This window comes from Ambystoma mexicanum, chromosome 11, assembly GCF_040938575.1.
Source record: "Ambystoma mexicanum isolate Mex_15411 chromosome 11, UKY_AmexF1_1, whole genome shotgun sequence".
Taxonomy (NCBI): domain Eukaryota; kingdom Metazoa; phylum Chordata; class Amphibia; order Caudata; family Ambystomatidae; genus Ambystoma; species Ambystoma mexicanum.
In genome coordinates, this window is record NC_090934.1 from 128,222,673 (window position 1) to 128,246,676 (window position 24,004).

Sequence of the window (24,004 nt, forward strand, 5' to 3'; positions counted from 1 at the left end):
TCTATGCTCTGCGGTTTGCCCCTACCCTAGTATGTCACCCACAAACCATAAGGCAAGCCCTTCATGGACTCCTTCAGCGACCTAAATAGGCATCGAGAAGCCACCCAAACAGAGGAGCTGTGCCACCCACTTCTGCACAGAACCACCATGAAGATCAGTTTCTTGTCACAATCGCTCCCTTGAGCTCTTCACTTGAGACCAGAATTGATGAAGTCAAGGTTAATGTCCAGCTCCTTCATCAGGATGTCAGGCAACTGGCAGAAAGGGTCACAACTGCCAAATTAGGGTTTGACACCACCAAAGATTTTGTGACATGAGTCAGAGAACTGGAAATGTGGAATAGCGCACTGGAAACACACGCAGAGGATGCCGTGGGAACCTCCTGCAGGAACAATATTCACATGTTGGGCCTACCAGAGGGAGCTGAGGGACCAGACCCCACCACATATATTGAGAACATGTTGCTGCAAGAAATTGGACCCGGTAACCTCTCACAGGACTTCGCTGTTGAACGTGCTCACTGCTAACTCCAAAAATAAACATAAACTCCTGTATCCCACCTAAGACTGGTCATAGCTAGGATCCTGAACTTCCGGGACAGGGGAGTGATCTTGAAACATTCTAAAGAAGGTGGTGAGATACAAAGGGATGGCTCGAAGATCGCCATATATTCAGATTACACAGCAATGGTCCAAAGGACCAGGAACTCCTTTGTGCCGATAAAGGCGAGACTTAGACAAGTGGGCCTCAAATATATGCTCATTTACCCTGCTAGACTGAAGATCCTCTACAACCGTAAATGCTACTTCCTTGAGAATCCTGGGGCCGCCACCATGTGGTTGGAACACAACAACCTGGCTAATAAAAATGGCACTGATACCTGAATGTACACTCAATCCCAACAGCTCCTACTACACATTTGTAAATTAGATACATATTATCACCTTGCTGCTTCAGCATGGTCAGGGGCGCTAATGCACATATGTTGAACCTGGTTATTTTATAACCTATGGGCCCTTACTCTGTCACTCTAAATGTAACTGAAGCCGCTGCAACTGTTTACCCATTGCTCAGTGGGAGAGACGAGTCCAGTCACCCGATGTTGGTCTCATTTGCCCGCTCCAAGTTGACACTGGGAGCCGGCCTGTTGCGGGTTTCCCCTACCTGGCCACCTCTGGCCTTGGTAGTATGAGCATGCCAGAGCAATATTTCTATGCTGGTTAGCGTTTTACAGTTTTGCTACTATTGATTCCCTTTTCTGTTTACTCTGGGTATTAAGGTACTGTCATTGAAAAGACTGAGGGGCGGGGAGTGAACTCATGTGGCTGATTTGTACTGATGCTGTGTACAGGGTTAGGCGGGACACCAGTGACCCCACACTACTGGTGACTTTGGTATACAAGAGAGTTACCATGGCCAGGGGTGATAGTGGTGGATTCTGGCAGACAGAGTCTCCCGTGTTTTGCGTCCATGGCCCCTATTAGAATACTAACCTGGAATGTGCATGGGGTGGGATCTTATCTTCGCAGGAGCAGAGTGAAATCCTAACTGAAACGTAAAAGAATAGCCATAGAGTTGATTCATGAGACCCTCCTACTGGAAGATGAATAAGAGGCGATCTTGAATCGCTGGGGTGGGACGGGATATGGTACCTCGTACTCTAAATTTTCTAGGGGGTTGCTTACATGGATAGAGGATTTGTTACCATTCCAAATATTGTTAGTAGTGATGGACGAAGAGGGGTGGTATGTAATTTTGTGGGGCATCCTTGAACACAGAGAAATCTGCATTGTGAATTCATACTTTCCGAACCACAATATCCCATCACATGTACGCGCCTTGAGTAGCTATATTGTGTCGAGACGTGTGAACCTTTTACTGTGGGGTGGACATTTCAACTGTGTGAGGGGTGTGGCACTTGATAGATCCTCCCCAAAGGGGGCCATCCTCAGCCGCTGCAGTATTAAACGCTGCACTAAATGACCTAGACTTGGTGGATATTTGGAGAGAGTTGCATCCAAGCACAAGGGGCTATTCTTATTACTCATCTCCCCATAAACTACACACTAGAATTGATAATTTTTTTGCTGGGTATGGACAGTCGACTGAATTACGCAGCACAGAATACACGGGCCGCTCAATAACCGACCGCTCCCCTTTAGTGATTGAATGGAACACCACTTGCACTAGACACCCCCATTCCGACTTGGCATATGCCGGTGGGAGTCCTAACTGATTCGGTTTTTCAGACGACTCTCCAGGACTCTCTCACTGAATTCCTTGAGTACAATGTCGGGAGCGTGAAGGAATGGGGCACTGTTTGGGAATCCATGCAGGTGGTGACCAAAGGTGAGGTGATAGCAGGTGCCGGCGGCATACACCGGAAACTACGGGAAGACCTTGAAGTTTAAGAAGACAAAATCAGGACATGGGAGGCCCGCCAAATAGACCTGAGGTCCGCTGAGATAGAAATAGCTGAATCCCAGAGCCCAGAGGCATGTGAGAGGCTTAAGAAAACAAATGACTACACCACACAAACTGCCTGTTCGCATGCTGAGGGAGATAAGCCTTGGAGGTTATTATCATGGCTCTGCAGGCAAGAACACCCCAAACTCAAACGACGTTACTCTACAATGAATGTGGAGCCCCATGTAGATCCTGACTTGCAATAAACAAAATCTTCACTTCATACTATACCCAGTTATGCAGTCACAATAGACAGGTGCCCCAGAGTGATATAACTGAGGCACTCTCGCTAATTTTGCTCCCAAAGCTCACAGGGGCACAATGTGCCCTTTTGGATCAACCCATCACTGCAACAGGCAGAAATCAGCGACGCAATCGCCTCTCTCTCTCCCAATAAATCACCCGGGAGTGATGGGCTCCCCTCTGAATTTTATAAGAACTATAGCTCTCCCTTAGCTCCACTGCTGCTAAAGGTTTTTGAGGAAGCCTACGACAAAGGTATATTTCCGGCCAGTATGAGGGAAACCCTGGTTGTACCCATCCCTAAACCCAGCAAACCAATGGACAGGTGCGACTCATATCGCCCCCTGGCCATGTCAAACGACGATGTGAAAATACTCACAACAGTACTAGCGGTTCGTCTCCGGAAGGTAATTGCCTCATTGATACACATGGACCAAACTGGGTTTGTGCCAGGTCGCAATACCTCCTTAAATCTTCGCAGGCTACTGCGCATCATAGATCAGACCGATTCTCGCATTGAGAAATATGCAGTGGTGTCCTTGGACGCAATTACAGCTTTTGATTCTGTCTACTAGGAATAGCTGCTTGCTTCACTGTAGAGTTTTGGGTTGGGGGAGAACTTTTTTCCACTGGGTGACACTGTTGTACTCCTCTCCTACTGCAAGGGTGAAGGTGGGTATACATATATCTAATGCATGGGATATACAGCATGGAACTCGCCAGGGATGCCTGTTGTCGCCCATGTTGTATATACTAGCTCTAGAGCCCCTGGCAGCATATTTGCACCAGGAATATTTGGGTGCAGGCATCCTAATTGAGGGCTCCCGACACTTAACATCATTGTATGCCGATGAAGTTTTACTCTACCTAAGAGAACCACAGCATAACCTACCCATGGTTCTGGACAGCTTTGCGGAGCTGTCCGGAATTGTCTTTAACAAACGGAAATCCTACTTTTTTCCCTTGGCTGGTCTACGTGGGATGGGTGGGACCTCCTTACCAGACTTGCGTCTCTCCTGGGAGGTGCGTTCCTTTTAGTACTTGGGAATCCATATTACGCATACTCCAGAGGACACACATACACCCATAAGGTCCTGGAGGGCCTTAAGAGGTCTACGTCCTTTTGTCCCGACTACCACTGTCGCTTATGGGTAGCATTGTTATTGTGAAGATGATTGTTGTCCTTACATTCCTTTGTTGTTTTATGAAAGTGTACTATTATATCAGAGCCCAATTCCTTCGACTACTTGTGGATTAGAGACGTTCCCTGGGTCCAGAACCCAACTCTGTCCTTACCCTACAAGGAAGGCGGTGCACAACTACTTTGGCTGGAACTTTATTATCTGGCTGCTCAGTTAATATTTGTTTCAAAATGGTTGTCCGATGACCCTACTTCTGAGTCAATACTGCTTCAACACTTGGTGCCACCGGCCCGCCTTAAAGAAATCTTATGGCTCCCGAGGAATTGCATGAACACTGTACCACTACTTGTCACTGTATGCAGGAAAACTTGGGCCCGATCGCTAAAGCTACTTTAGGTGCGCCACCCCTACTCATCTAATGCCTCTATAGTTGCAGATGCATGTAAATCCAGGGAAGATTTGACTGCTATTTAGTGCTGGGGGCATGGGGCATCTCTTCATGGGGTGATATGTTCGAGGGCAGGATGTTCAGGGAACTGGATAACCTAACCGAAAATACAGGGCTGCCCAAGGGGCAATTCTTGCGATACCTGCAAGTAAAGGGAGCGGCGAGCTGCAGCTGGCAGGAGTGGCTTGCTGAGCCTAAGGAGAAGGTATTTCTGGTGTTAATCTACCTGCCTGTAGATGGCTGGAGCTTATAACTAGACTGTACAGTTGCTTATGAACCGGATCAATCACTGAAAACCACCAAGTAAAGGTGCGATGGGAAACAGACATTGGTGCTCAGATTTCTGATCATGAGTGGGAACTTGCACTTCAATTCCCTAAAGATTTTTCCCAGAACGCCAGATTTAGGTTTCTCCTGATTAACGTACTCAACCGCACGCACATGACTCCCAGTAAAGTGGCCCAATTTAAAAAAAAGAAGTGCTCGTCCTGCCCGTGGTGTAACTCAGAAGATGCAAATTTAATCCACATGCCCTGGAAATGCCCCAGGGTGCAAACTTTCCGTGTTGAACACGCCTGCAGAGCAGCCGGAATTTCTAGATATAACTGTAACCCGCTGCAGTGCTTACTTGCAGCATACCCTAGAAAGCGGAAAATTAGGCATGTGTCCAAGCTTACGTACCTAGCTTGCATCCTTGCTAAACATCGCATTGTCATGTCCTGGAAACAAAGGAAGGGCCCACGATACAAACTGTGGTATCATGAACTTGGGACTTGGTGTGATGCAGCGACAAAGGTATGGGCTGGGTCACTACGATGCCTGGTAGAAACCCAAGCAGGAACTTACGATTACTGCAGAGCACTTGTTTTTACTATGTTCCATCCTTCGGATTACACACCCATGTGAACCCCCACTTAATGCTATTCTACCCGCAACATGGAAAATGTGAAACCCCTCCAGCCCTCCCGACCCCTGAGCCACCACTTGCTCCGCTGACTTTGCCTCCTTGGTTTCCCTTTTCAATGTCCCGGTGTCGCCACCTTACCATAATCTCTCTGCGGCACTCTGTATGAGAAACTGATTATTAAACCCGGAGAGCTCTTTTTTTTGTTTGGTTCTGTTCAGTTCCTGTTTGTTTTTGTTTTTGGTATGCCACATGCTTACTTGGAGACTAAGCTCGCTTGCCTTATATGTATATTGTACTTTATATTTACTCAAGCGACCTCCAAATGTTATGTTATTGTTTGAAAAATACCAATAAACACATTTAAAAATAAAATGAGGATTGGAAAGCAATCATCTTCCTACAATGGACCCTGGCGGTTTTTACATCTGGATTGGAAGTAGTCCATATATGGGAGGTAGCGCCTTGAAAAAAAAACACTCTTGGGTAAACTTGATGGAGTTGTGTGGATCATTACTATGATGTTAAGGGAGTAACACATCTTACTTTCATTTTTCACAGGCATCATAACTTAGCCTGACATTGAGAAGTATTGGTGATAGTTCATGGAATATTCTTAGCAAGATTAAAGAGGTAAATGATGGTGTATCACATTTCGATTAGCCTGTTGTACCTATTGGTGATTAAGAGTATTTCTTTTTTTAAATGTGTTATTGGTTAAAGTAAATTCAACCTTAACAATATGAACAATTTAAACAAAGCTAATAACAACAAACAAAAAATACAATTCATATGATCACTATGTAGATTATTTATGGGAGTGTGTTAGACACTCCTCTGCACAGCAGAACACTGCACATCAGAACACTGCTAGCACCCCCATAACACCTTCCCCAGGTTCCCACACTACTCCCCCCAGGTTTCGAGACTCACGTGATTTGGTTGCCCCACAGGACCGAAAGCTCTGTACCGGGTACAATGTACGTGCCCGGTTGCAGCCCTTCCTGCATTGGCAGTTGCCATGGAGAGCACACATCAGAAGGGGCGGCAGAACGCTTCTGCATCGAACAGTCGTCCGCTCACGTGACTCAGAGCAGCGTTTCCCACATGACGATGGAGGGCGTCACGTGACCCGGAAGTGCCCAGTACATAATGCTTGATGCACGGAGCACTCACCGCTTCTCAGCTGTCTTTCGACTCTGTTTGGCGCTACGTCTGGACTTTGTTTTTCTGGTTTACCTTGACTCTGGATCACTCACCTGGACTCCCTCGGATTATCCTTTGTACCTTTGCTTGGAACTGTTGACTCATCGCTGAACCTCGGCCCGTCCCTCACTTGCCTTCGGATCATCCCTTTGAACTTTCTTTGTCTTCACTACGCCATTGCCCTTTGAGGGCTCACGCTACGACTCCAGCCCTTGGTTCAGGTGGTCTGTCCTGTACCCACGTGTGACTCCGGTCCCCATTGTTCTGGGGACTACCTCTCATCTGAGTCTCGAACCTCCTTCACTAGGTCTCCCGGGTTTTCCAACCACCGGATAGGTAAGATTATTCAGACCCTGTGATTCTTGTATTCTACTGTATTTGCCTGGTACTTAACCCTATTCTTTCTGCAGCAGCATCAGTGTTCCTGAGGTTCCGTGGATCCGGGAAGCAACATCTCCCACCTGTGGCTCCAAAGGTCGCATAGCGGGGTTCTTTTAGGTTCCCCTGTGCGTCACTTGGGGACGGAGGTATCAACGGTCTACACGACACTCAAGTCAGAACAGAGTTTTTCTTTTGGTTACAGTTTGACTGATGGCTGGGTCCTGAAGAAGACTGATGACTTAGGGAATATGATTTCAACACGTCGAAACTAGTGCAATAGAAGGTGTTGAGGACTGTTAACATCCGTCCGGTCCTCAAGAAATGTGACCTCAGATAGTCGACCACCGTTTTCTATATGATGTCACATTTTTTCTGGTACAGATGATGCCTTTTGACCATGATTGCTATGCATGTATGTGAGCATTGTTTTCATGTTTTTCTCAATGGTGTAACCTGTTCTCTGGTACACATGATGAATTATGACTACGAGTGTCAAGCATTCATGTAATTTACGGATTGGAGTCACCCATTGTATGTTAAGTTTTTTCATTTGTCATTGGCCACTGGTGTCAATACGTTATTGGGCACCCCCTCCTTTCATAGTTTGATTGAGTGCAGCACCTTTTCTGATCTGTACATCAAGGAACTCACACATCCATGCACCTCACATGTGATGGTTCACTCCACTCCTGGGTCCCAGGATGCTCCTGTTTATGCAGGTGGCCACTTCTGTTTCTGTGATTTAATATTCAAGAAAATTCCGAAGCAGCATCTTTAGGAAACCACTTTTTTCTGGCATGAAGCATTTGGAACCAAACAGGAAAACCAAGAGGGCTTAGAAGAGAGTTTCCCAATTTTCACAGGTTCCTATGACAGTTTCATTGACTAAAGTCACATCAAATAAATCACAATGTCAGAAGAACATCAAGCAGGCTAGGGAGTTTCTTGGTACCTGCCCCACTTGTAGGGGCCAACTTATCACAGACATTTTGATGTATTTTAATGCAACCTTTCTAGGTCGGGTGGGTTAGAGTATATTTACTTAATAGTTTGGGGCTGGGAAAGGGTGGGGGCGTGGAAGAAGGCATGAAACGCCCCCCGCCCCCCTAAAATATGTCATGCAAAATGCAGGGAGACTCCTGCAATGGCTGTACCAGAACCGGTTGCCTTCCCAAATTGTAGCCCACCTGGTTCCAGCTTTCTTTGAGCTTACCGCAGATGTGAAAGTTAAAACCACCACTGGCGCATCCGTACCACAATTCCTGGGCCACATTAGAAAAGGTTATCATTTTGACTGGGGACATCTTTACTGTCATCAGTGATACAGAGACCAGGGCTTTTAATTAACTATATTAGAGGATGGATTACTGTTGGGCATGGTAAGGGTCACTGGTAGTTTGCATGGTAGTTTGCGTGGTACACTACAATTAAGGATGGAGGAGTGCACGTAAAAAAGTCTGAGTGTCATGCTCTGATATTGGTGTTTAGGAAGTTGAGAGGTCAAGGCAAGAACAGGGTATTGGCACTCCTGCTACATCTTTAAGGTGATGTTAAAGTGAAAGCTTGTTGAGCATGTCAGGGGTGACAGAATGCTTCTATGTATACACATAAACATGGAACGTTGACCCTCATCGACACCTACCAAAGGTCCCCAATGAACGCGTCTGTCCATTTCTGGAACAAGAACGGGAACCAGCATTCCATAAGATTCTACTGAACAGGCTATCAGACACAGGATGTAGAGGGAAAGTTGGAATGTTATGCTTGCTAAGAAAGGATCTCACTTGCCCTGTTATTTGCCAGAACTATACCATTAGTTAAGACTCTCCAACAGGGATCAGCGCTCTTGGTATTGCTTATCAATATTTATATCAGCCTGCTTTTCAATCTCATCCAAGTGATAGATTCTGAAGACGACCACTTTCTCCACTTGGGTGGTAGCCCTCCATGAATGGATGCCGGCCAACCACCTGAAAGTGAATTCAACAAAAAGATGGAGATCATAGTGGCCGGGAGGATAGCTCAGAGCCAACACATTTTTTATAGAAGGAAGACAGTGCTGAACAACACAGGTTTAAATCCTAGTCTGGCGCTTAGAGACTAATCGCCAGTGTCAAGCGTGTTACAAAGGATCTATTAATTAATAGTGGTTGACAAGCCAACTAAGGGCTGGCTCTTAGTGCTGGATTAAACCCTGTGGAGGCCCCCAGGAAGTCGACATTTCGGGGCCCCCCTTGCAGACGTTTTTAATTGTATGCACTGCTTTTGTACCTCTTATTATTTTGATCCATTGTCGGAGTGCCCCTAAAAGGAACGGGCAGGATAGGCCGGTGCCTACTTAGCCTCATGGGTAATGAGGCACTGCTGGCTCTGTAATCTCTGCCACCACAACTAATGCTGTGCCCTCCACTGTCCAGCAGAATGCAAAATTTAGAAAAGCAACTAGAACTTAAGTTTCTTCATGTTAAATACCCTAAGGAGGATTTTACTGTATTAGAATTTCCCACATGGTGTGCACATCACAATGTCTTTCCACATCTGGTTTTCCCGAAAGGCATATATATCGGCTTATCCAAGTACCTTGTCAACCATCTGCAAACGGTGCAGTGAGCAGCAGCAGCTTAGGTTGGCAATGAGTGTTAGGTGCCCACAATACATCACCCCATGTCTTAAGGCTCTCCAGTGGCACCCTGAAGAAAGCAGAGTGTGGATCATGTCCTTGTCCATGTGCCATACAGTCCGGTATGGGTTGGACCCATGGTTCACATTGCAGAAACTTGAGTACACTGTGATTAGGCTCCTCACTAATGTCACTAATGTTGTCGATCCCGAAAACCAGACTTGGGAGACCAGGAGATCGAGCCGTCTTACAAATTGTCACCAGGCTGTGTAATTCCATCTACAATGAATTAAGAGCTTAGGAGGTTCACATACTGTTAACCAAAGCCCTAAAAAGATATCTTTATACATAATATTCTCTGTGTTCTAATTGGGTCTTAGGTATTTGTAGTTGTTTGCACCGGCTCTTTAGCGCTAGGAAGCCACATCTGTGGTATCAGTGCGCTCAATAACACACTACATATCATTACACTTTCAGCAGTCGAGTGAGAACTGCCCTTTTAAAGAAGTTGAGACTGCACCTTCCTCAGCGAAGACCGTGATAGTAGCGTTAATTGTTGGGGGAACAATTAATTGAAAAGCAACAGTGGATCCTACCTGCTGCAGTGTCTAAACCAGCCACATATGCCTTGAGTGTTTTGATTTAGTTTTAAACTAAGGATGATCACATTTTCTGGTTAGCATAATTTATGTCGTTCCACTTACGATCTAAGACACGGAACCTGGAGCCATACTAGTGTTTGTGTTGCTAGGATTCTGTCTCATAAGGATCGTCTTGGGACAATGCCAGAAGACAGCCTAGAAAGCTATTGGAAAGTAAATAATGATTGACATCAACCGTGGCACTGGAGAAAAGAGGCAGAGGGAAGAAAGTATTCGAGAAAACATTAAGAAGAGCCCTCTTTTACCTCCAGGAACAATGTTTTTATATCCACAAGAACGGAAGAGGTATGGGGGACGATTAATATTCTCTTCACCAGCCGGAGAGTGTCAATACATGACTTGGGGTGTGGAGGAACATATGAAGAATGCAGGTCACCTGAGGGGGGGTAATTAAAATATGATGAGATGATAGAAGCAGATGAAGCAGGAATTGCGGAAGAAGAGGAAATACAAACAGAAGGCCTTGGCTAAGTATCAGGTCGATGACATATGATGGATTAATTGGAAAAGCAAGAAATTAATGGATGCATCTCGAGGACCTAGGTTTCGTTTTCATTCATGTCCTGCTAAACAAGCCGAAAGTCCAAGGTTGGATGGGGTTGCCAGCCAATCATAAAGTCTGCCATGCACTTTCACATACAATGTTGCAGCTATCAACCCGCTGCCATATTCTCTGCTATGATCAGTATAATACGTATGTAGAAGTAGTTCAGGGCATGTCCTACAGACAAAGGGGCAGCCAATGAGATATTAATAGTTATATGATTCTATAAGTAGACATGTTACCCTAATCCAGTCCCTCCCGATAGTAGGTTTTGTAAAATGCCACGTAGGAGGACGTCATATATGTCGTATGAAAAAGTATATAAACTCTGTATAAACAAGAGGAGGTGTGATAATGCATGCATCTATTTTGATAGCTGTAAAACTCCCTGCTTTCTTTCATTGATATTAAGACAGTATTTTACCGTCTTCCTTGGGTTCGTCCAATTATTTGCTCTATGAAATGTACTCGGTAATTCCATCTAGCACTTAGAGGATTCTTCAAAGTGCTGGAGCACAATAGCCTTCAATGTATTTCAACGGTGCAGAGCAAGATTATAACAGATCCCTCCACATGTGTTTCACTGCATGTAGTACAGCATCATCAGGGTTTGTGAAATATAATTTCAAGTCTGTAAAACGGATTTCTACACAGTGGTCGAGACGGCAACAAGTGTCTCTGTGGCGGCCAATGTGGCAGATGAGGTGTATGTTTCATGTGTTCAGCACATAGCATTCTCTTATCGCTGCGACCCCCAACAAAAATGTACCAAGTTTTACCTAATGATCCTGTTTCTGGAGCAACTACTCTCATCAGTCAAAGGGCCCTTTAAGGAGTGTTCCTGAAACTATGCAGTAAGAGACGCGCTGGCGTGTTCAGCCACTGAGAGAGCACCTTGCTCCCTACTAAATTCAAGAAATGCTCTCCAGTATATATGACGCAGTGTGCAGTGGTGCTATCTGGATAGTGCCCGACTATCCATTCCTTATAGTCAGGCACTGGGTGGGATGTTGGCACTTCAGAGGTTGAAGGGGCGTAATCCTTGCCTAATCGGTGTCTCGTTGTGGTTGCTTCATGAGGATTGGGGTTTGGGGCAGCAGTGCCGCATCAAGGCAGCTTTGGACACTGCGGGAATGGTATCAAGGGCCTGGAGGGGCGCATTGTGTCCGCCAGTAACATGAATTTAACGAGGAATTATGATTGGGTAATAGTGGTGTTAGCCCACATTTTTGGAGTCCTTTGGACCCCAAGAGGATGTAATTATATTTACCACAAGTGATAATTGCGAGACGGTAAAGATGAGACGAGATGATTTTTGTAGATAGGGGTGTGTTTAGCTCCACTGGATATAAATCTGCAACTTCACCATAGAAGTCGAAATTTGGTGGTGCAGTAAAAAAGTGGCAGTAATTGTGTTAGGATCAAACAAGTGATGGCAATAAAATGACCACCTAAATGTACTGCACGCCCAATTATCAAAGAGACGCTATTGGGGTCATTACAAGTGAGCAGGCCCAGAAACAATGCCGGAACAAATGTTGGCAATACCGGATTCAGAATGTTTCCGGACCGGCTCATGCTGAGTCTGCCGGTAGCGGCAGTGAACTACCACCTTGCCCCACATGCCGGGAGTTCAGGCCCCTACCTGCAGATGTAATGTTTTTCTCTTGTATCGTCTTGCCCTAACTCTGTAACGAAGTTTAAAGTATCCATGTATTCTGTTCTCTGTTGTGCCCAGTTACCTTCGGGTTTGGTGTGCCATACAAATTAATAAACAAACAAACAAACAGAGAAATCACTGAATCACCAGTACCATTGATTCAGGGTTTCCCTTCATGAAATGGGAACTTACTGCCGTTGCCGGCATCCGTAATATCCTGCTAACACTGGGCTATCCGTAGTACAGGCGGGTTACCGGCAGCCTCGTAATGAGGGCCTACGTCTCCAGTTCCAAAAGACAGTCACAACGGTGGGTCTGAATAAGTAAGGCTGCCTCTCATTGACCATTCAATTTGTTTTGATGTTCACTTACTGGACGGTCATCCTAGCAACGGACTCCAGGTAGCCGTAGCCCGCGGCTGTGAAGTTATCTTTGTACCGCCCCATCTCGATCGCTTCCAGCCACTCGCCCACCGAGCTGAAGCAGGGGAATGTGTTGAAGGTGCGTTCGATGAGGGGGATGGATGTGCTGTGGGGTCTGCAAGAGAAACACCAAATCAGGAGGCGTGAGGAGACATCGCACGATAGTAGACAGTTCCATTAGATACAAGTTTCATGGCTTAACTCTGGTACTACAGCTGAAAGAAGGTTGGTTTTCTTCTGCAGTGGCACTTGCTCTGAAACATGTTTTACAAATGTTATACTGTTGCCACCTGATAAACCGAAACACAGTACCAGAAGCGTCCCATTGTTCCTCATCTCTCGCATTATTGTAGTTTTATCAAAGTGAATGAAACAGGGTGCTTCTGCACTCCACAGTGATATGTGAGGCTTGTTCAGAACCCACACATACATTCTCTGAAAACTCCATAATAATAATATTGCATTTTTGATAGCATCTAGTCACCTCACTCGGCAAACTCGCCCTTCCATGTTTGCAGTATGGTTTCATATGAACTATAGATCGAAAAGCCTCCACATTAAAGGGCCAACTTGAGCACATCTCAAGACCATTATGCAACCATACAATACTTATTTCTATCACCATCTATCACAATATGACAACACCAAGACATGGTTAGGTGCATTAAGACCAGCACACTGGTGATGGGTGCAGTATAAATACATCTTAACATAACATAGTGCTGCATACCAGATGCTTCATGCTTCTAACAGGTGTATTATTATGTTTATTATGGTTTTATCCAAAAAGACCGAATTGAAAAGATCTACCCAATCAAAATTCCGAAATTAGGTACTACCAAATGTTCTACTTTTGAAAACTTTGACTTTTTTTTTTGATAGAGGTAAAAGGGCAGTGTGGGCTGTGGGGGTGTCCCCCGCACCCCCTCTCACTATACTGTGAACGGGGGTTGCGGGTGTGTCTCCCGCAACTGTCACGCAGTCCTGAAAAAGAAATTAATAAAAGGGCTGTGGGGGCTGCAGGTGTGTCCCCAGCAGCTGCCCTGCAGTCCAGAAAATAAATAAATAAATAAGGGATGCAGGGGTGTCCCCCGCAAAGGTCCCGCAGTCCCAAACAAAAAAAAGGAAAGGACCCTGCGGCACCGGTAGCAGAGCACGGAAGTGACAGGGAACAAGTGACGGAGGGACCAGCAAGTCAGAGGCAAGGTAAGTAGGGGGGTGGGGTTGGGGGTGTGTTGGGGGTCTGGGTGGGGGTGTGGCTAGAGGTTTGGCCAAGTCAGAAATGTTCAAGGGAGAAAATACTGAAGGTTATTTATAATCTCCCTCGAACATTTTGAACTCAGTCTTTCAACCCCAAGCCTTTATTTTTACTCATTTAATGATATTGAGTGCATCATTCAGGGATGGGTGAAGGACTGAGTCGGCCCTGCTTGGCAAAGAACCTGTGTTCTGCAAGATGAACGCCTATATCTCAGACGAGGGTTTAACTCAATGAGCTAACTTTCTGGAATACACATGAAAACAATGCCCATCAAAGTGGGTTTTGCGTAGACAATGTGTGATCATAAATTTTGTTTGACAAACAAGACAGATGCTAAGATAAACATAAAGAGGAGACACATTTTGACAAGAAACTGACATTTTATCTGAAGGCACTTAGTGAATTTTTGTTTGCGTCTCAGTGTACAGCAATGCGATTATTGCTTTTGAAAGCTGGGAGATAATGCAACATCATATGCCATGGGTCTGCAACTTTTGGACCTCCAGATGTTTTGGACTATAACTTAGAACCGCAGTATCTAGGATAGTTAAAAATGATGTTTCCTTATAGTCGTAGTGCAAACTATCTGAAGTGCAGCTGGTTCCAGACCCCATTGCCGCAGTCAATCCGCCATTTCCATAAGGCTTTGGAATCAGGGACTGTAAATATGTTTTGTATAACTAGACCCACATTCCAATGAGCTGGCCCAGTTATTTTGTTATATTATAAGAGATGGGAGCTTGTATACCTTAAAAATATGTCGAAGGCCATCTGAGTAGAAACCTAGGTCCAGGGGCTCCTGTAAACTAAAAGGGCTCCTGGCGCATGCAAGGATTAACTGGCATCTGTCACAGAAATATTTTAAGATGAGCAAAATTTGATAGAGATCCTAGAATCCTGCGATATCACCAGGATTTTGGGCCTAGGTCTGGTTAAAACCAGTGCTTGGTCTAGTTTCTGGGGCAGTGTTCCGATATCACGCTTTTTCTGCATCAGCTTGAAAGGTGAATCTTTTTCCTGACATCCTTATCCATATGAAATGCCCCACACTGCATTACAGTCTCTAGCATATTAGCACCCTCAGAACCTTGGCACTCCAATTATCTGCTGAGGGACGGGGCTGTATTTGCCGGTATAAGCCTGTGTTCCAATCTCATACCCCTGGCAGCTGCCATTTATTTGCTCATCCACTCACACTCCGTGCCTCATCCTGGTCCCTATCCCTCACCTCTGCTCTCCATTCTGACGTCTCCCGCCCACCCAATTGTTTCCATTTATGGTCCTTGCCTCTCCCGGCGACCCAGCTAGCCTGCTCACTGACACTTCTCCCCCACCCACTCATACGCTTGGTGTTAAATGAGCTGATGTTGTGACGTCACGTGCACGTGAGCACCTTCTCAGCACTTTTAAATTGTTTTTGGACGTCCACACTGTGTCACCGGTCATTACGCAGGCTCTCCACTCTTGCTCATTAGCATATTAACACCAATGAGGGGCTTTACTGCGAGCTCTTTGGCAATGCCCTTGTTGTACTTGAACCATTGCCTCGGGATGGTGGGTCATTACCACATAGTACACAGCTTCACAGTTGCCATTAGTGCCCTGGCAGGGGGAGCCAGTCAATCAGGTGGCTAGGAATGCAGCCTTGAGCTGCCGGTGAAAGCCTGTGCTCCATGCTACGTGATGGCCGGCTCCCCCTGTCGCCATCTTCCCCCACCCTCCGTCATCTTTATAAAAAGAAAATTAAAACAAAAAATGGACACTTCCCACCCCCCACTTAACTTTTTTAGGCTGAGGCACTTGCTGCAGCCACAGCCCCTCCTTCCTCCTGGCTCCCAGAGGCAGCCATGGAAAGGAAAGAGGGGCTCCGTACGGATCCCTACCTGCTACCCTTTCCATGGCAGCCATCTTGGAATAGTATTTTCCTTCCACGAGCGGGACGTTGCGGAAGGTAAATACTTTAAATTAGCCTCTTCTCAGCATTTAGGACAGGTGCTAATGGCCTTATTTACCCACACCACAGGGTTATCCAAAGTTACCACCCTGGTGTTGCCCATGGAATGGGCACATAACGCCACATTAGAGCCTAATTAGAACAATGGAATGTTGCACTCCATTGTAGCCATAGAAGGCAGTTTAGTGGCAGAGGGCAACAATGGCTGGTATACGTGTTCTGTTCCAACATGCCAATGTTTCTCTTTGTTTTAAAGAGAATATTCTACTCTAAATGTACAGAATGTTCTAATAGCAATGATGTCCCCTCCTCGGGCCACTACCCTGTTAAAGGCACTCACTTTGCTCTAGCTTATTAACTTGGTCTGAGGGCCGTTACCATCTGGTAATGGCTTTGGACAGCCAGCATTATTGCTTTAATTTTACATTTTTATTTGAAAAAAGCCTTATACACCTGGAGGTCAGATTACAAAAATGTGCGCTGGTGCAAGTGCACAATTGCACGGTATTAGCACTTTGCCCTAGTGTAACAACCATTGGAGCCATGTTAGAACACCTTTGTACCATGACAAATGCACGTTTGCATGGTATTCACAATAGGGAAAAGTATGCCCTTGAGCAAAAACCTATTCCTTTAATGCATTTTCGCACTAGGGCAACGTTTACCCTGTCATAATATACAAGGGCATGAGCACTAAGAAAAACTTTGTTTTTCCCTTGTTTCTGTATACAATGGAACCTACCATCCGCCAGATTGCCTGATTGTACACAACTTACTTGGCCTTGCGCAATTCATACTAAACATTTTGCTGTATCACAGTGTCACAGAAGTGACATTGGATTCACAGTGATTTGGGGTGTAATATGGTTTCTTTTTCAGTTGGCATTATGGACCCCTGAGAGACAGTTAACTGCAAAGCATAAAGGAACAGGAGGGGGCAGATGGACTCTTCCAGCAGAACCTCTTGCACTGTGTGCCTGCCACAGGAGTCATTAGCAGGAGGACTCGACCTGTTTCCACTGTCTCTTTTTATTATTTCAGCTTGTTCCACCTTTAGGAATATATTATTACATATTTCAACAGGAATAATTCCTCCTTGGATTCGAGGCACTTATCAGAAAGTTTGGTACTCGAATAAGAAGAAGTCATAGACATTTGCGAGTACCATTCGGATAATTATAGTAGGTAACATGAATGATGTAAAAATGAAGAGAGATGGCTGGAAGGTTTCGGATGAATCATAACCACTGGCATTTCTCTCGGCAACCATTGAAAGCATTGTTTGTGATCTTGCTGTGCAATTGCAGAAGGAGAAAGAAAATATGCAAATCATACTTGGCTTCACCCCAAATGGGCAGTTCACCTGGAATTCCTAGGTCCCATCCCTTCAGCACGAGGCAACAAGGAACTTCAAACATGTTTTGGCCTCATGGATCTTATGTGTCAATGCCATGTATAGCACAAGACCTTTAAGGGAAATACACATGTAACAGGAAGAGGAGGAGCGAGATAGCGGAAGGATTAAGTTAGAAATAAAGATTTAAAGAAGTGAGATCTGTCTCTGTGTCTTCTGTGCATACAGTACATGTAACAACCGGCGACGAGGAAGACAGCACACGGCGTGCATTCTCCCGCAGCAATCCCCAGAATCCTCCATACTGCTACACTCCATGGCGTCCCATATCCCTGTACCACACAGGAATCTGGCTTGCGCCTTGCACTATCCCGCAGTCATCTGCATCGTCCCCCTTCCCGCTGCAAGCTGCAGTGTCCCGTAGCCCTGCACTCCGCAGGGGTCTACGGCGGCATCCATCACGCACAACCTGGTTGCCTCCATCCAAGGTGTTTTCGCCGATGGCACCTGCCTGGGATCTGCTAAGGTCAAGAAATCCCTAATCACTGCAACTCCGGTAACATTCACACCATTCACATGGCACACCCTCTCACCAGGGCCCATGTTGATATCTGCAATTGCGGTGACATCTGCACCATACATGTGGTTCCGTCTGCCACCAGGGCCCGTGCTGTAACACGTCTGCAGCGGCCAGAGCAGCACCATGCCAAGGACACCCCGCGGACCCACAGTCTGCTGCAGTGATTGGACAAGAGATGACAGAAAAACACCAGAGACCACACAGCACCATCTCTGGTCAGCAACAACAAGACAGGAGACAAGAGAAGAGCACCCCAGAGGCCAGGCAGTGCCTTCCATCGTCAACAGGAACAAGACAAGGATCTGGGTCAGGCCACGTGCATGAGCTTCACCAATGCACAAAGGTGGTTTTGACAGCGAAGACACGACTGCTGTGCAGCACTATGGTGGGGAAAGTCATCGGTGACAGAGAGCGAGTGGAGGAGGTAGGGAGCACGTGGCAGTATGGATGATCAGTCTGTAGACCAACAAGCCCTCCAGAGCGCGGGTACAAAAGCCTAATTCCTCAGGAAGCCCTCTCCATTTACTTTGCAACCTCAACATCACAAAGGAACCAGGCTGGTCAAATGGGTAGAGGACTTCAACAATTTCATAAGGGCTGTAGGGTAGGATAAATCCCCCACAATCAACAACATCTTTACAAATTTGGCGGGAAAAAGAAATTAAAGGGATCATAAAAACAATTCTGTATGCGGAGAAGGCATCATATGAGGCCCTCATTGTGACTTTAAACAGAAAACTGGTGATATAGCCCAACAGAGACTATGAGAGGTATGTCATCAACCAGTGCCCCACGAAACAGTCAACAAGTTCATCACCAGACTCAGGCAGAAACTGGTGCACTGCCAGTTTGCAGAGTTTTTGGATGGCAAAGTTATCTGGTTACGTGTGATTGAAGGTTGCACATCGTCTGCTTTCATGAATCAACTACTAAAGGAACCACTACACATAGACGAAGTAATCAAACTCGCTAGATTGCACGAGAGTAAAGGGATACAGGCAACCTCAATGGAAACACTGAATAAGAAAGCGGAAGAAGACAAAACTGTGGCAGCCATTATAACGGCCAGAGAAAAGGCCACAGGACCCTCAAGTGTACCGACCATGACAAGAGTGCCAGCGAGAGAGGTGGACATCCAGGCCACAGAGAATGTGTTTCAGATGTGGCTTAGCATTCCCACACTCTGAAATGTGCCCAGCAGTCAGCCAGAGATGCTCCAAGTAAGGGAGACAGGGTCACTTCAACACAGGGTGCAGGGAGGGTAGGCCGATCCCAGGTCATGAGAGCCCATATGCAACCAACCAGGAGATCCCCGACCAGACCACCGACACAGATGACATGGAGGCCCCACAGATATGTCCACACATGCCATGTAGAACGGTTAGAACAATGGATTATGGAGATGCGTAATATGAAGAACAAATGCCCCAATACATGGGATATCCAGAGCAGTATGACTAACCGCCTGACTTTTATCAAGAATATGAGGTGGCTGCGTAGGACCTATGTCCAGAGTAAACAGTTGACTTTATCAACCTGAGGCACGGGGAGCAGGAGGCTGTGCAGCCCCAAAGGTCATGGTTGAGATGGGTGGAGTAACACTGATCGACACTGGCACCACTGTCAATTTCATGGGGGAACAAGAGTTTTTACAGTAACAGCTTATCACAGTCAACGGTGCGCATAATTCAATGGGGTACCAACATTCCTTTAAAGTCAAACGGGCAGTTTCAGGACACTTTGTCGCATAGAGGGAAGACAACCATCACCACCATACACATCCTAAGAAGCCCTGTCAGTGGGAGATGCCTTTTCAGCTATCAGACAGCAAAGGAGCTGGGATTGATAGACATACATTACCAAAGTGACGAGGTGGTGAGCTGTAGCGATAGCCTCACTGCCATGGGAAGTATCTCCCGGATGACGGGGATATCAATGTCAAAAGAGTTCATATGGCAAACATTCCCTGAACTTTACAAGTGAATTTGGTACAACTACACATTGAATAGGCGGTGCGCCCAGTACCGCAAAACCCCAGGAGGATTGGGTTCCACCTACAGGTGGGTTCCACCTACAGGTGTCCGAGGAACTACATCAACTATTGGATAATGGAATTATTGATTACGTGGAGAAGGAATCATTCTTAGATTACTTTCAATCTGGATCTCGGCCTAAATTTGGCACAGAGACAGCTTTATTACCTGCGCAGCATGATCTCTTCAGGGTCATGGATGGAGATGAGCGATGACTTTTGGTGATGTTGGACTTATCCGCGGCCTTTGATATGGTAGATCATCACATCCTGCTCAGCCACCTCCGAGAGATAACCAATGTCTCAGAGCAAGCAGTTAAATGGTTTGAATCCTTTTTATTCGACCGTCAACAGGTCAAATTCTTGGGGGTTTATATCAGACCCAATATCTCTGGGTTGTGCAGTGCCACAGGGATACTCACTATCGCCTTTGCTTGTTAATCCTTACCTGCAGCCATTAATGCATATCCTGAGGGGTCACAGGCTAAACTTCCATTCTTATGCCGATAATAGCCAGGTCTTCATAAAGACAGAGAATGTTGAGGAAACCTTCCTTGGGGTCAAACAGTGTCTCGATGATGCAAGTAAGTGGATGTTGGATAATCAGCTCCATCTACATCCAACCAAAACCAAGGGTGTGCTGGTTGGATCCAAACATTTACTTGCCACAGAGAAGTGTTCCCCTGTTCCATGCTTTTGTGGGACTGAGTTATGGTTTGCTACTAAGATAAAAAACGTGCTTTTTTTGGCAGGATAATTTTGGAAGTGAAGGCCTGGTAAGCTCTAAGGTGCAGATGGTCTTTTACTCACTGCGTTTATTACAGCATGGTTTACCATTCCTGCCAGCTAATGACCATTCAGCAGTAGTGGGAGCTGGTGAATTCACACCTGGATTATTGCAACAGCCTTCTTTCTAGCATTCCGGTCAAACAGTGTCATAGGTTGCAAAAAGCACACAATGCAGTTGTGAGATTTGTCTGCCTATGTGTGAGTACTCCCATGTTTCGGCTGCTCATCGGACACTTCATTGGCTGGCAGTGGAGAATAAAATTTAATTCAAGGTGGCCTGTCTGATTTCTAAATGTCTGATCGTACTGGCCCCTTCTTATGTGGAGGCCAAAGTCAATAGGACAAAAGTCTTTTGCTCAAGATCACACAGTTCAGGGTAGTTCACGGTTAATTCTTTGCCAAAAGTTCTGGGCGAAGTTGGTCGGCAGAAAAGTTAGTTTAAAGAGAAGAGAAGGACAAGCCCTCGGATAGGCGAAACTTTTCACACACCTTCACCGCGGCTGAACGAAAAGAACAACCGGATTGGCACAGTACCTTTAAATGGAGAAGAAGCTGTAGCTGCAGCGAAAATTCCTGGCAGGTCCTGCAGGCTCACGGCTCCTGATGCAACTGTCGGACTGACACGAAGTAGGAAGACTGGTGGGTCCTGCACTGCCCAGGGAAGAAAACAGCAGCAGATCGAAATGGCAAATAAAAGGTGCGCTCCTTAAATCCCAAGCAGGGTCCGACCTTCCTGGCTATCCGGTTCACTGTAGCTCTGTACAGCAAATTCGACCAGAAGAGGGAGACCTGGCTTGCAGTTTGGGTGAACTGGTTGGTCCTACCAGCTCAAGGGAAGAAGATTCTTGGAAGATCTTCTCTGTCGTTCGAGTCTGAAGATTCGGACCTGCAGCAGGGCTTCACTGGGTGGTTCAGTCGTGGTAGGGGTCCTCTTCTGTCAGATCCTCTTCGGTTCTCTCGTTCCAGTGGCGACTCTGCCTTTCCAGCCCCAGAGACCTGCTTTTTATGCAGTTGCCCCAATCACACAGCCTGGCTGTCAATCACACAACAGGATGGCTGTCCCGCCGGGACAGTTACCTAGCCACCAGACAGGAGTGCGACTTGGGTTACCAAGGGAACCCATAGCAGGGGTCCTAAAAACCCCTCCCTCACATCCTGCCTACCCAGACTTTCAGACGCCTAAGGAGGGCTTCTGTGCAGAAGCCCGCGAAAGGACGGTGAACAAAGGAACCAAACCTGCAGAGAAAAACATGAGAAAGACATTTTCAAAAAGAAATGGCAAATTAACCTAGCTGGAACCAAATGAAAACAAATATGGTCCAGCAGATTTAAGTTCGGGGGTACCAAGATAGCCTAGAACAATACCAAGGTTATCCCAGAAAATGGAGTCTGAGTTGGGAAGTCTAAAAGACAACCCTGTGTCACTGCACTGAAGGTGATGTGTAACACACAGCAAAAAGATGATGTGGAGTAGGTGAGGCTCCACAGTCTCCGAACACAAGAAAATGTTAGACACACGCAGCAAACCACATGTAAGAGAGGGAAAAAGAGGCTCACATTCTTACCAGATGAAAAAATAAATTCTAGAAATCCAGCAAAGCTGCTGAGGGACTCAGTAGGTAAGGGAAATTAGCCATTTTGGAGAATTCTCCCTAACAGATGCAACCAGACCCAGAGAAAGTATGCACCATCAATGACTTGCCTCTGCCTATGCAGGTGGCAGAAGTGAGATCCTTTTTGGGGATTGCTGGGCACTGTGCTAGGTATCTTCTGAGGTACGCCATTACCACGGAACCCCTGCTATGCTTGTCAATAAAGGAAAAGCCTTTCTGATGGTCACAGGAATGCCAGCATGCATTTGTCAAGGAGGAATTGGCGAATGAGTATTTCAACCCTTAATGGCACACAAAGATAATAAAGGATGCCATCCCTGTTGGCCGAGGGGCCATCCTGGCTCAGAGGGAAGAAGTGAATTCACTACTGAGTCCACATAGTGGCATATGCAAGCAGAGCCCTGAGACACACTGAAGATGCCGATTCCCAAGCAGAAAACAAGAGCCTGACGGCTGCCTGGGCATTTGAATACTTTCACCATTTCATTGTAGGCAAGAACTTGACATTAGTGACAGACCACCAGGCCCTACTGTCGCTGTTTTGCAACCCACAAACGAAGATTCCACTGCCCATGGAGAGGTCGGGCATCCGACTCAAAGAGTAGGATCATAACAACCTATACATACTGGGCGGGGGAGGACAACCTGGCTGATTGTATATCAAAACACCCTAGACAATGACAACAGACGTCGAGAGAAGGAGACTCAGAGTATCTATACTACATCAGAGAGAACACCCTCCCACCAGCGCTGATGCTAGAGGAACTGGCCCAAGCATCACAGGAGGACCATTCGATAGTCATAGCAATCGAGCTAACCATCACTGACAGATAGAAAGACTGCAAACGCCAATTACAACACTACAAAAATGCAACAAGAAGGAGGTGGCGAGGTTGGCCAAAATGCACACTGAACTGGCAGTCTTCAATCAGCGGATTCTGCTAAGGGGATGTTGACTGGTCATCCCAGCAACAATCAAAAGACAAACAGTGCAGTCAGCACATGGGGGCACAGAGGAATTCATCCCATGAAGAAACTACTGCGCCAGAGCGTGAGGTCCCATTAATTGACAACAATGTTGAATAAGTGGTGCTGAAATGCTTCCCCTGCCAATGCACGGGGAGAGGGGAACACCCTCTACCACTACAGAAAACGGCAATCCCCTAAAAGGTGTGGTGTAGGGTTGCCAGTGGCGCTAGTGAACTACTTATTAGTGGTAATGGACGAGTTCTTGAGATTTCCCATCGTCAGGTGGCAGGAGTGATTGATGACCTTTCAGTGAATGGGGTATCCCCCACACAGTGAAGACAGACAATGGGCCCACTTTCAAGGGCCATGAATTTCACAGATTTGGAGAATACCTGGGGTTCATACACCAAGAATCACACCTCTACGACCCCAAGCCAACTGAATGGCGGAGCGGCATATGGCATCCATAAAGAGAAGAATACAAAAGTCCATGATTGAAGGGATGCCGACACAAGCCCTGTGTGGAATGCTGCAGCACTACAGGAACACACTCCACGATGCTACAGGAAAGACCCCAGGGGAACTGGTGGTAGCCTTTCAAAACAAGAGTACCCAGAGAAGTGTCAGGGCAAAGGGAAGAGGAACTCCATGCAGAGGAACTCAAGGGAAGGAACAAGCCAAGGAGTGGACAGATTATACCCAGATCATTCACAGGATGTTTATCCATCTTTTGGGTGCCACGTGCAGAGAGCCC

General features: G+C 46.3%; 1 protein-coding gene across 1 annotated transcript in view; it reads right to left on the bottom strand.

Moving 5' to 3' along the window:
• The window catches only part of EPHA10 (EPH receptor A10), a 1,411,836-nt gene that overhangs the window by 8,334 nt on the left and 1,379,498 nt on the right, over positions 1-24,004 (bottom strand). The window contains exon 16 of the mRNA XM_069622653.1: positions 12,649-12,813. Within this exon, the coding sequence (XP_069478754.1) occupies positions 12,649-12,813 (165 nt within the window). The remainder of the gene's footprint in view (positions 1-12,648; positions 12,814-24,004) is intronic.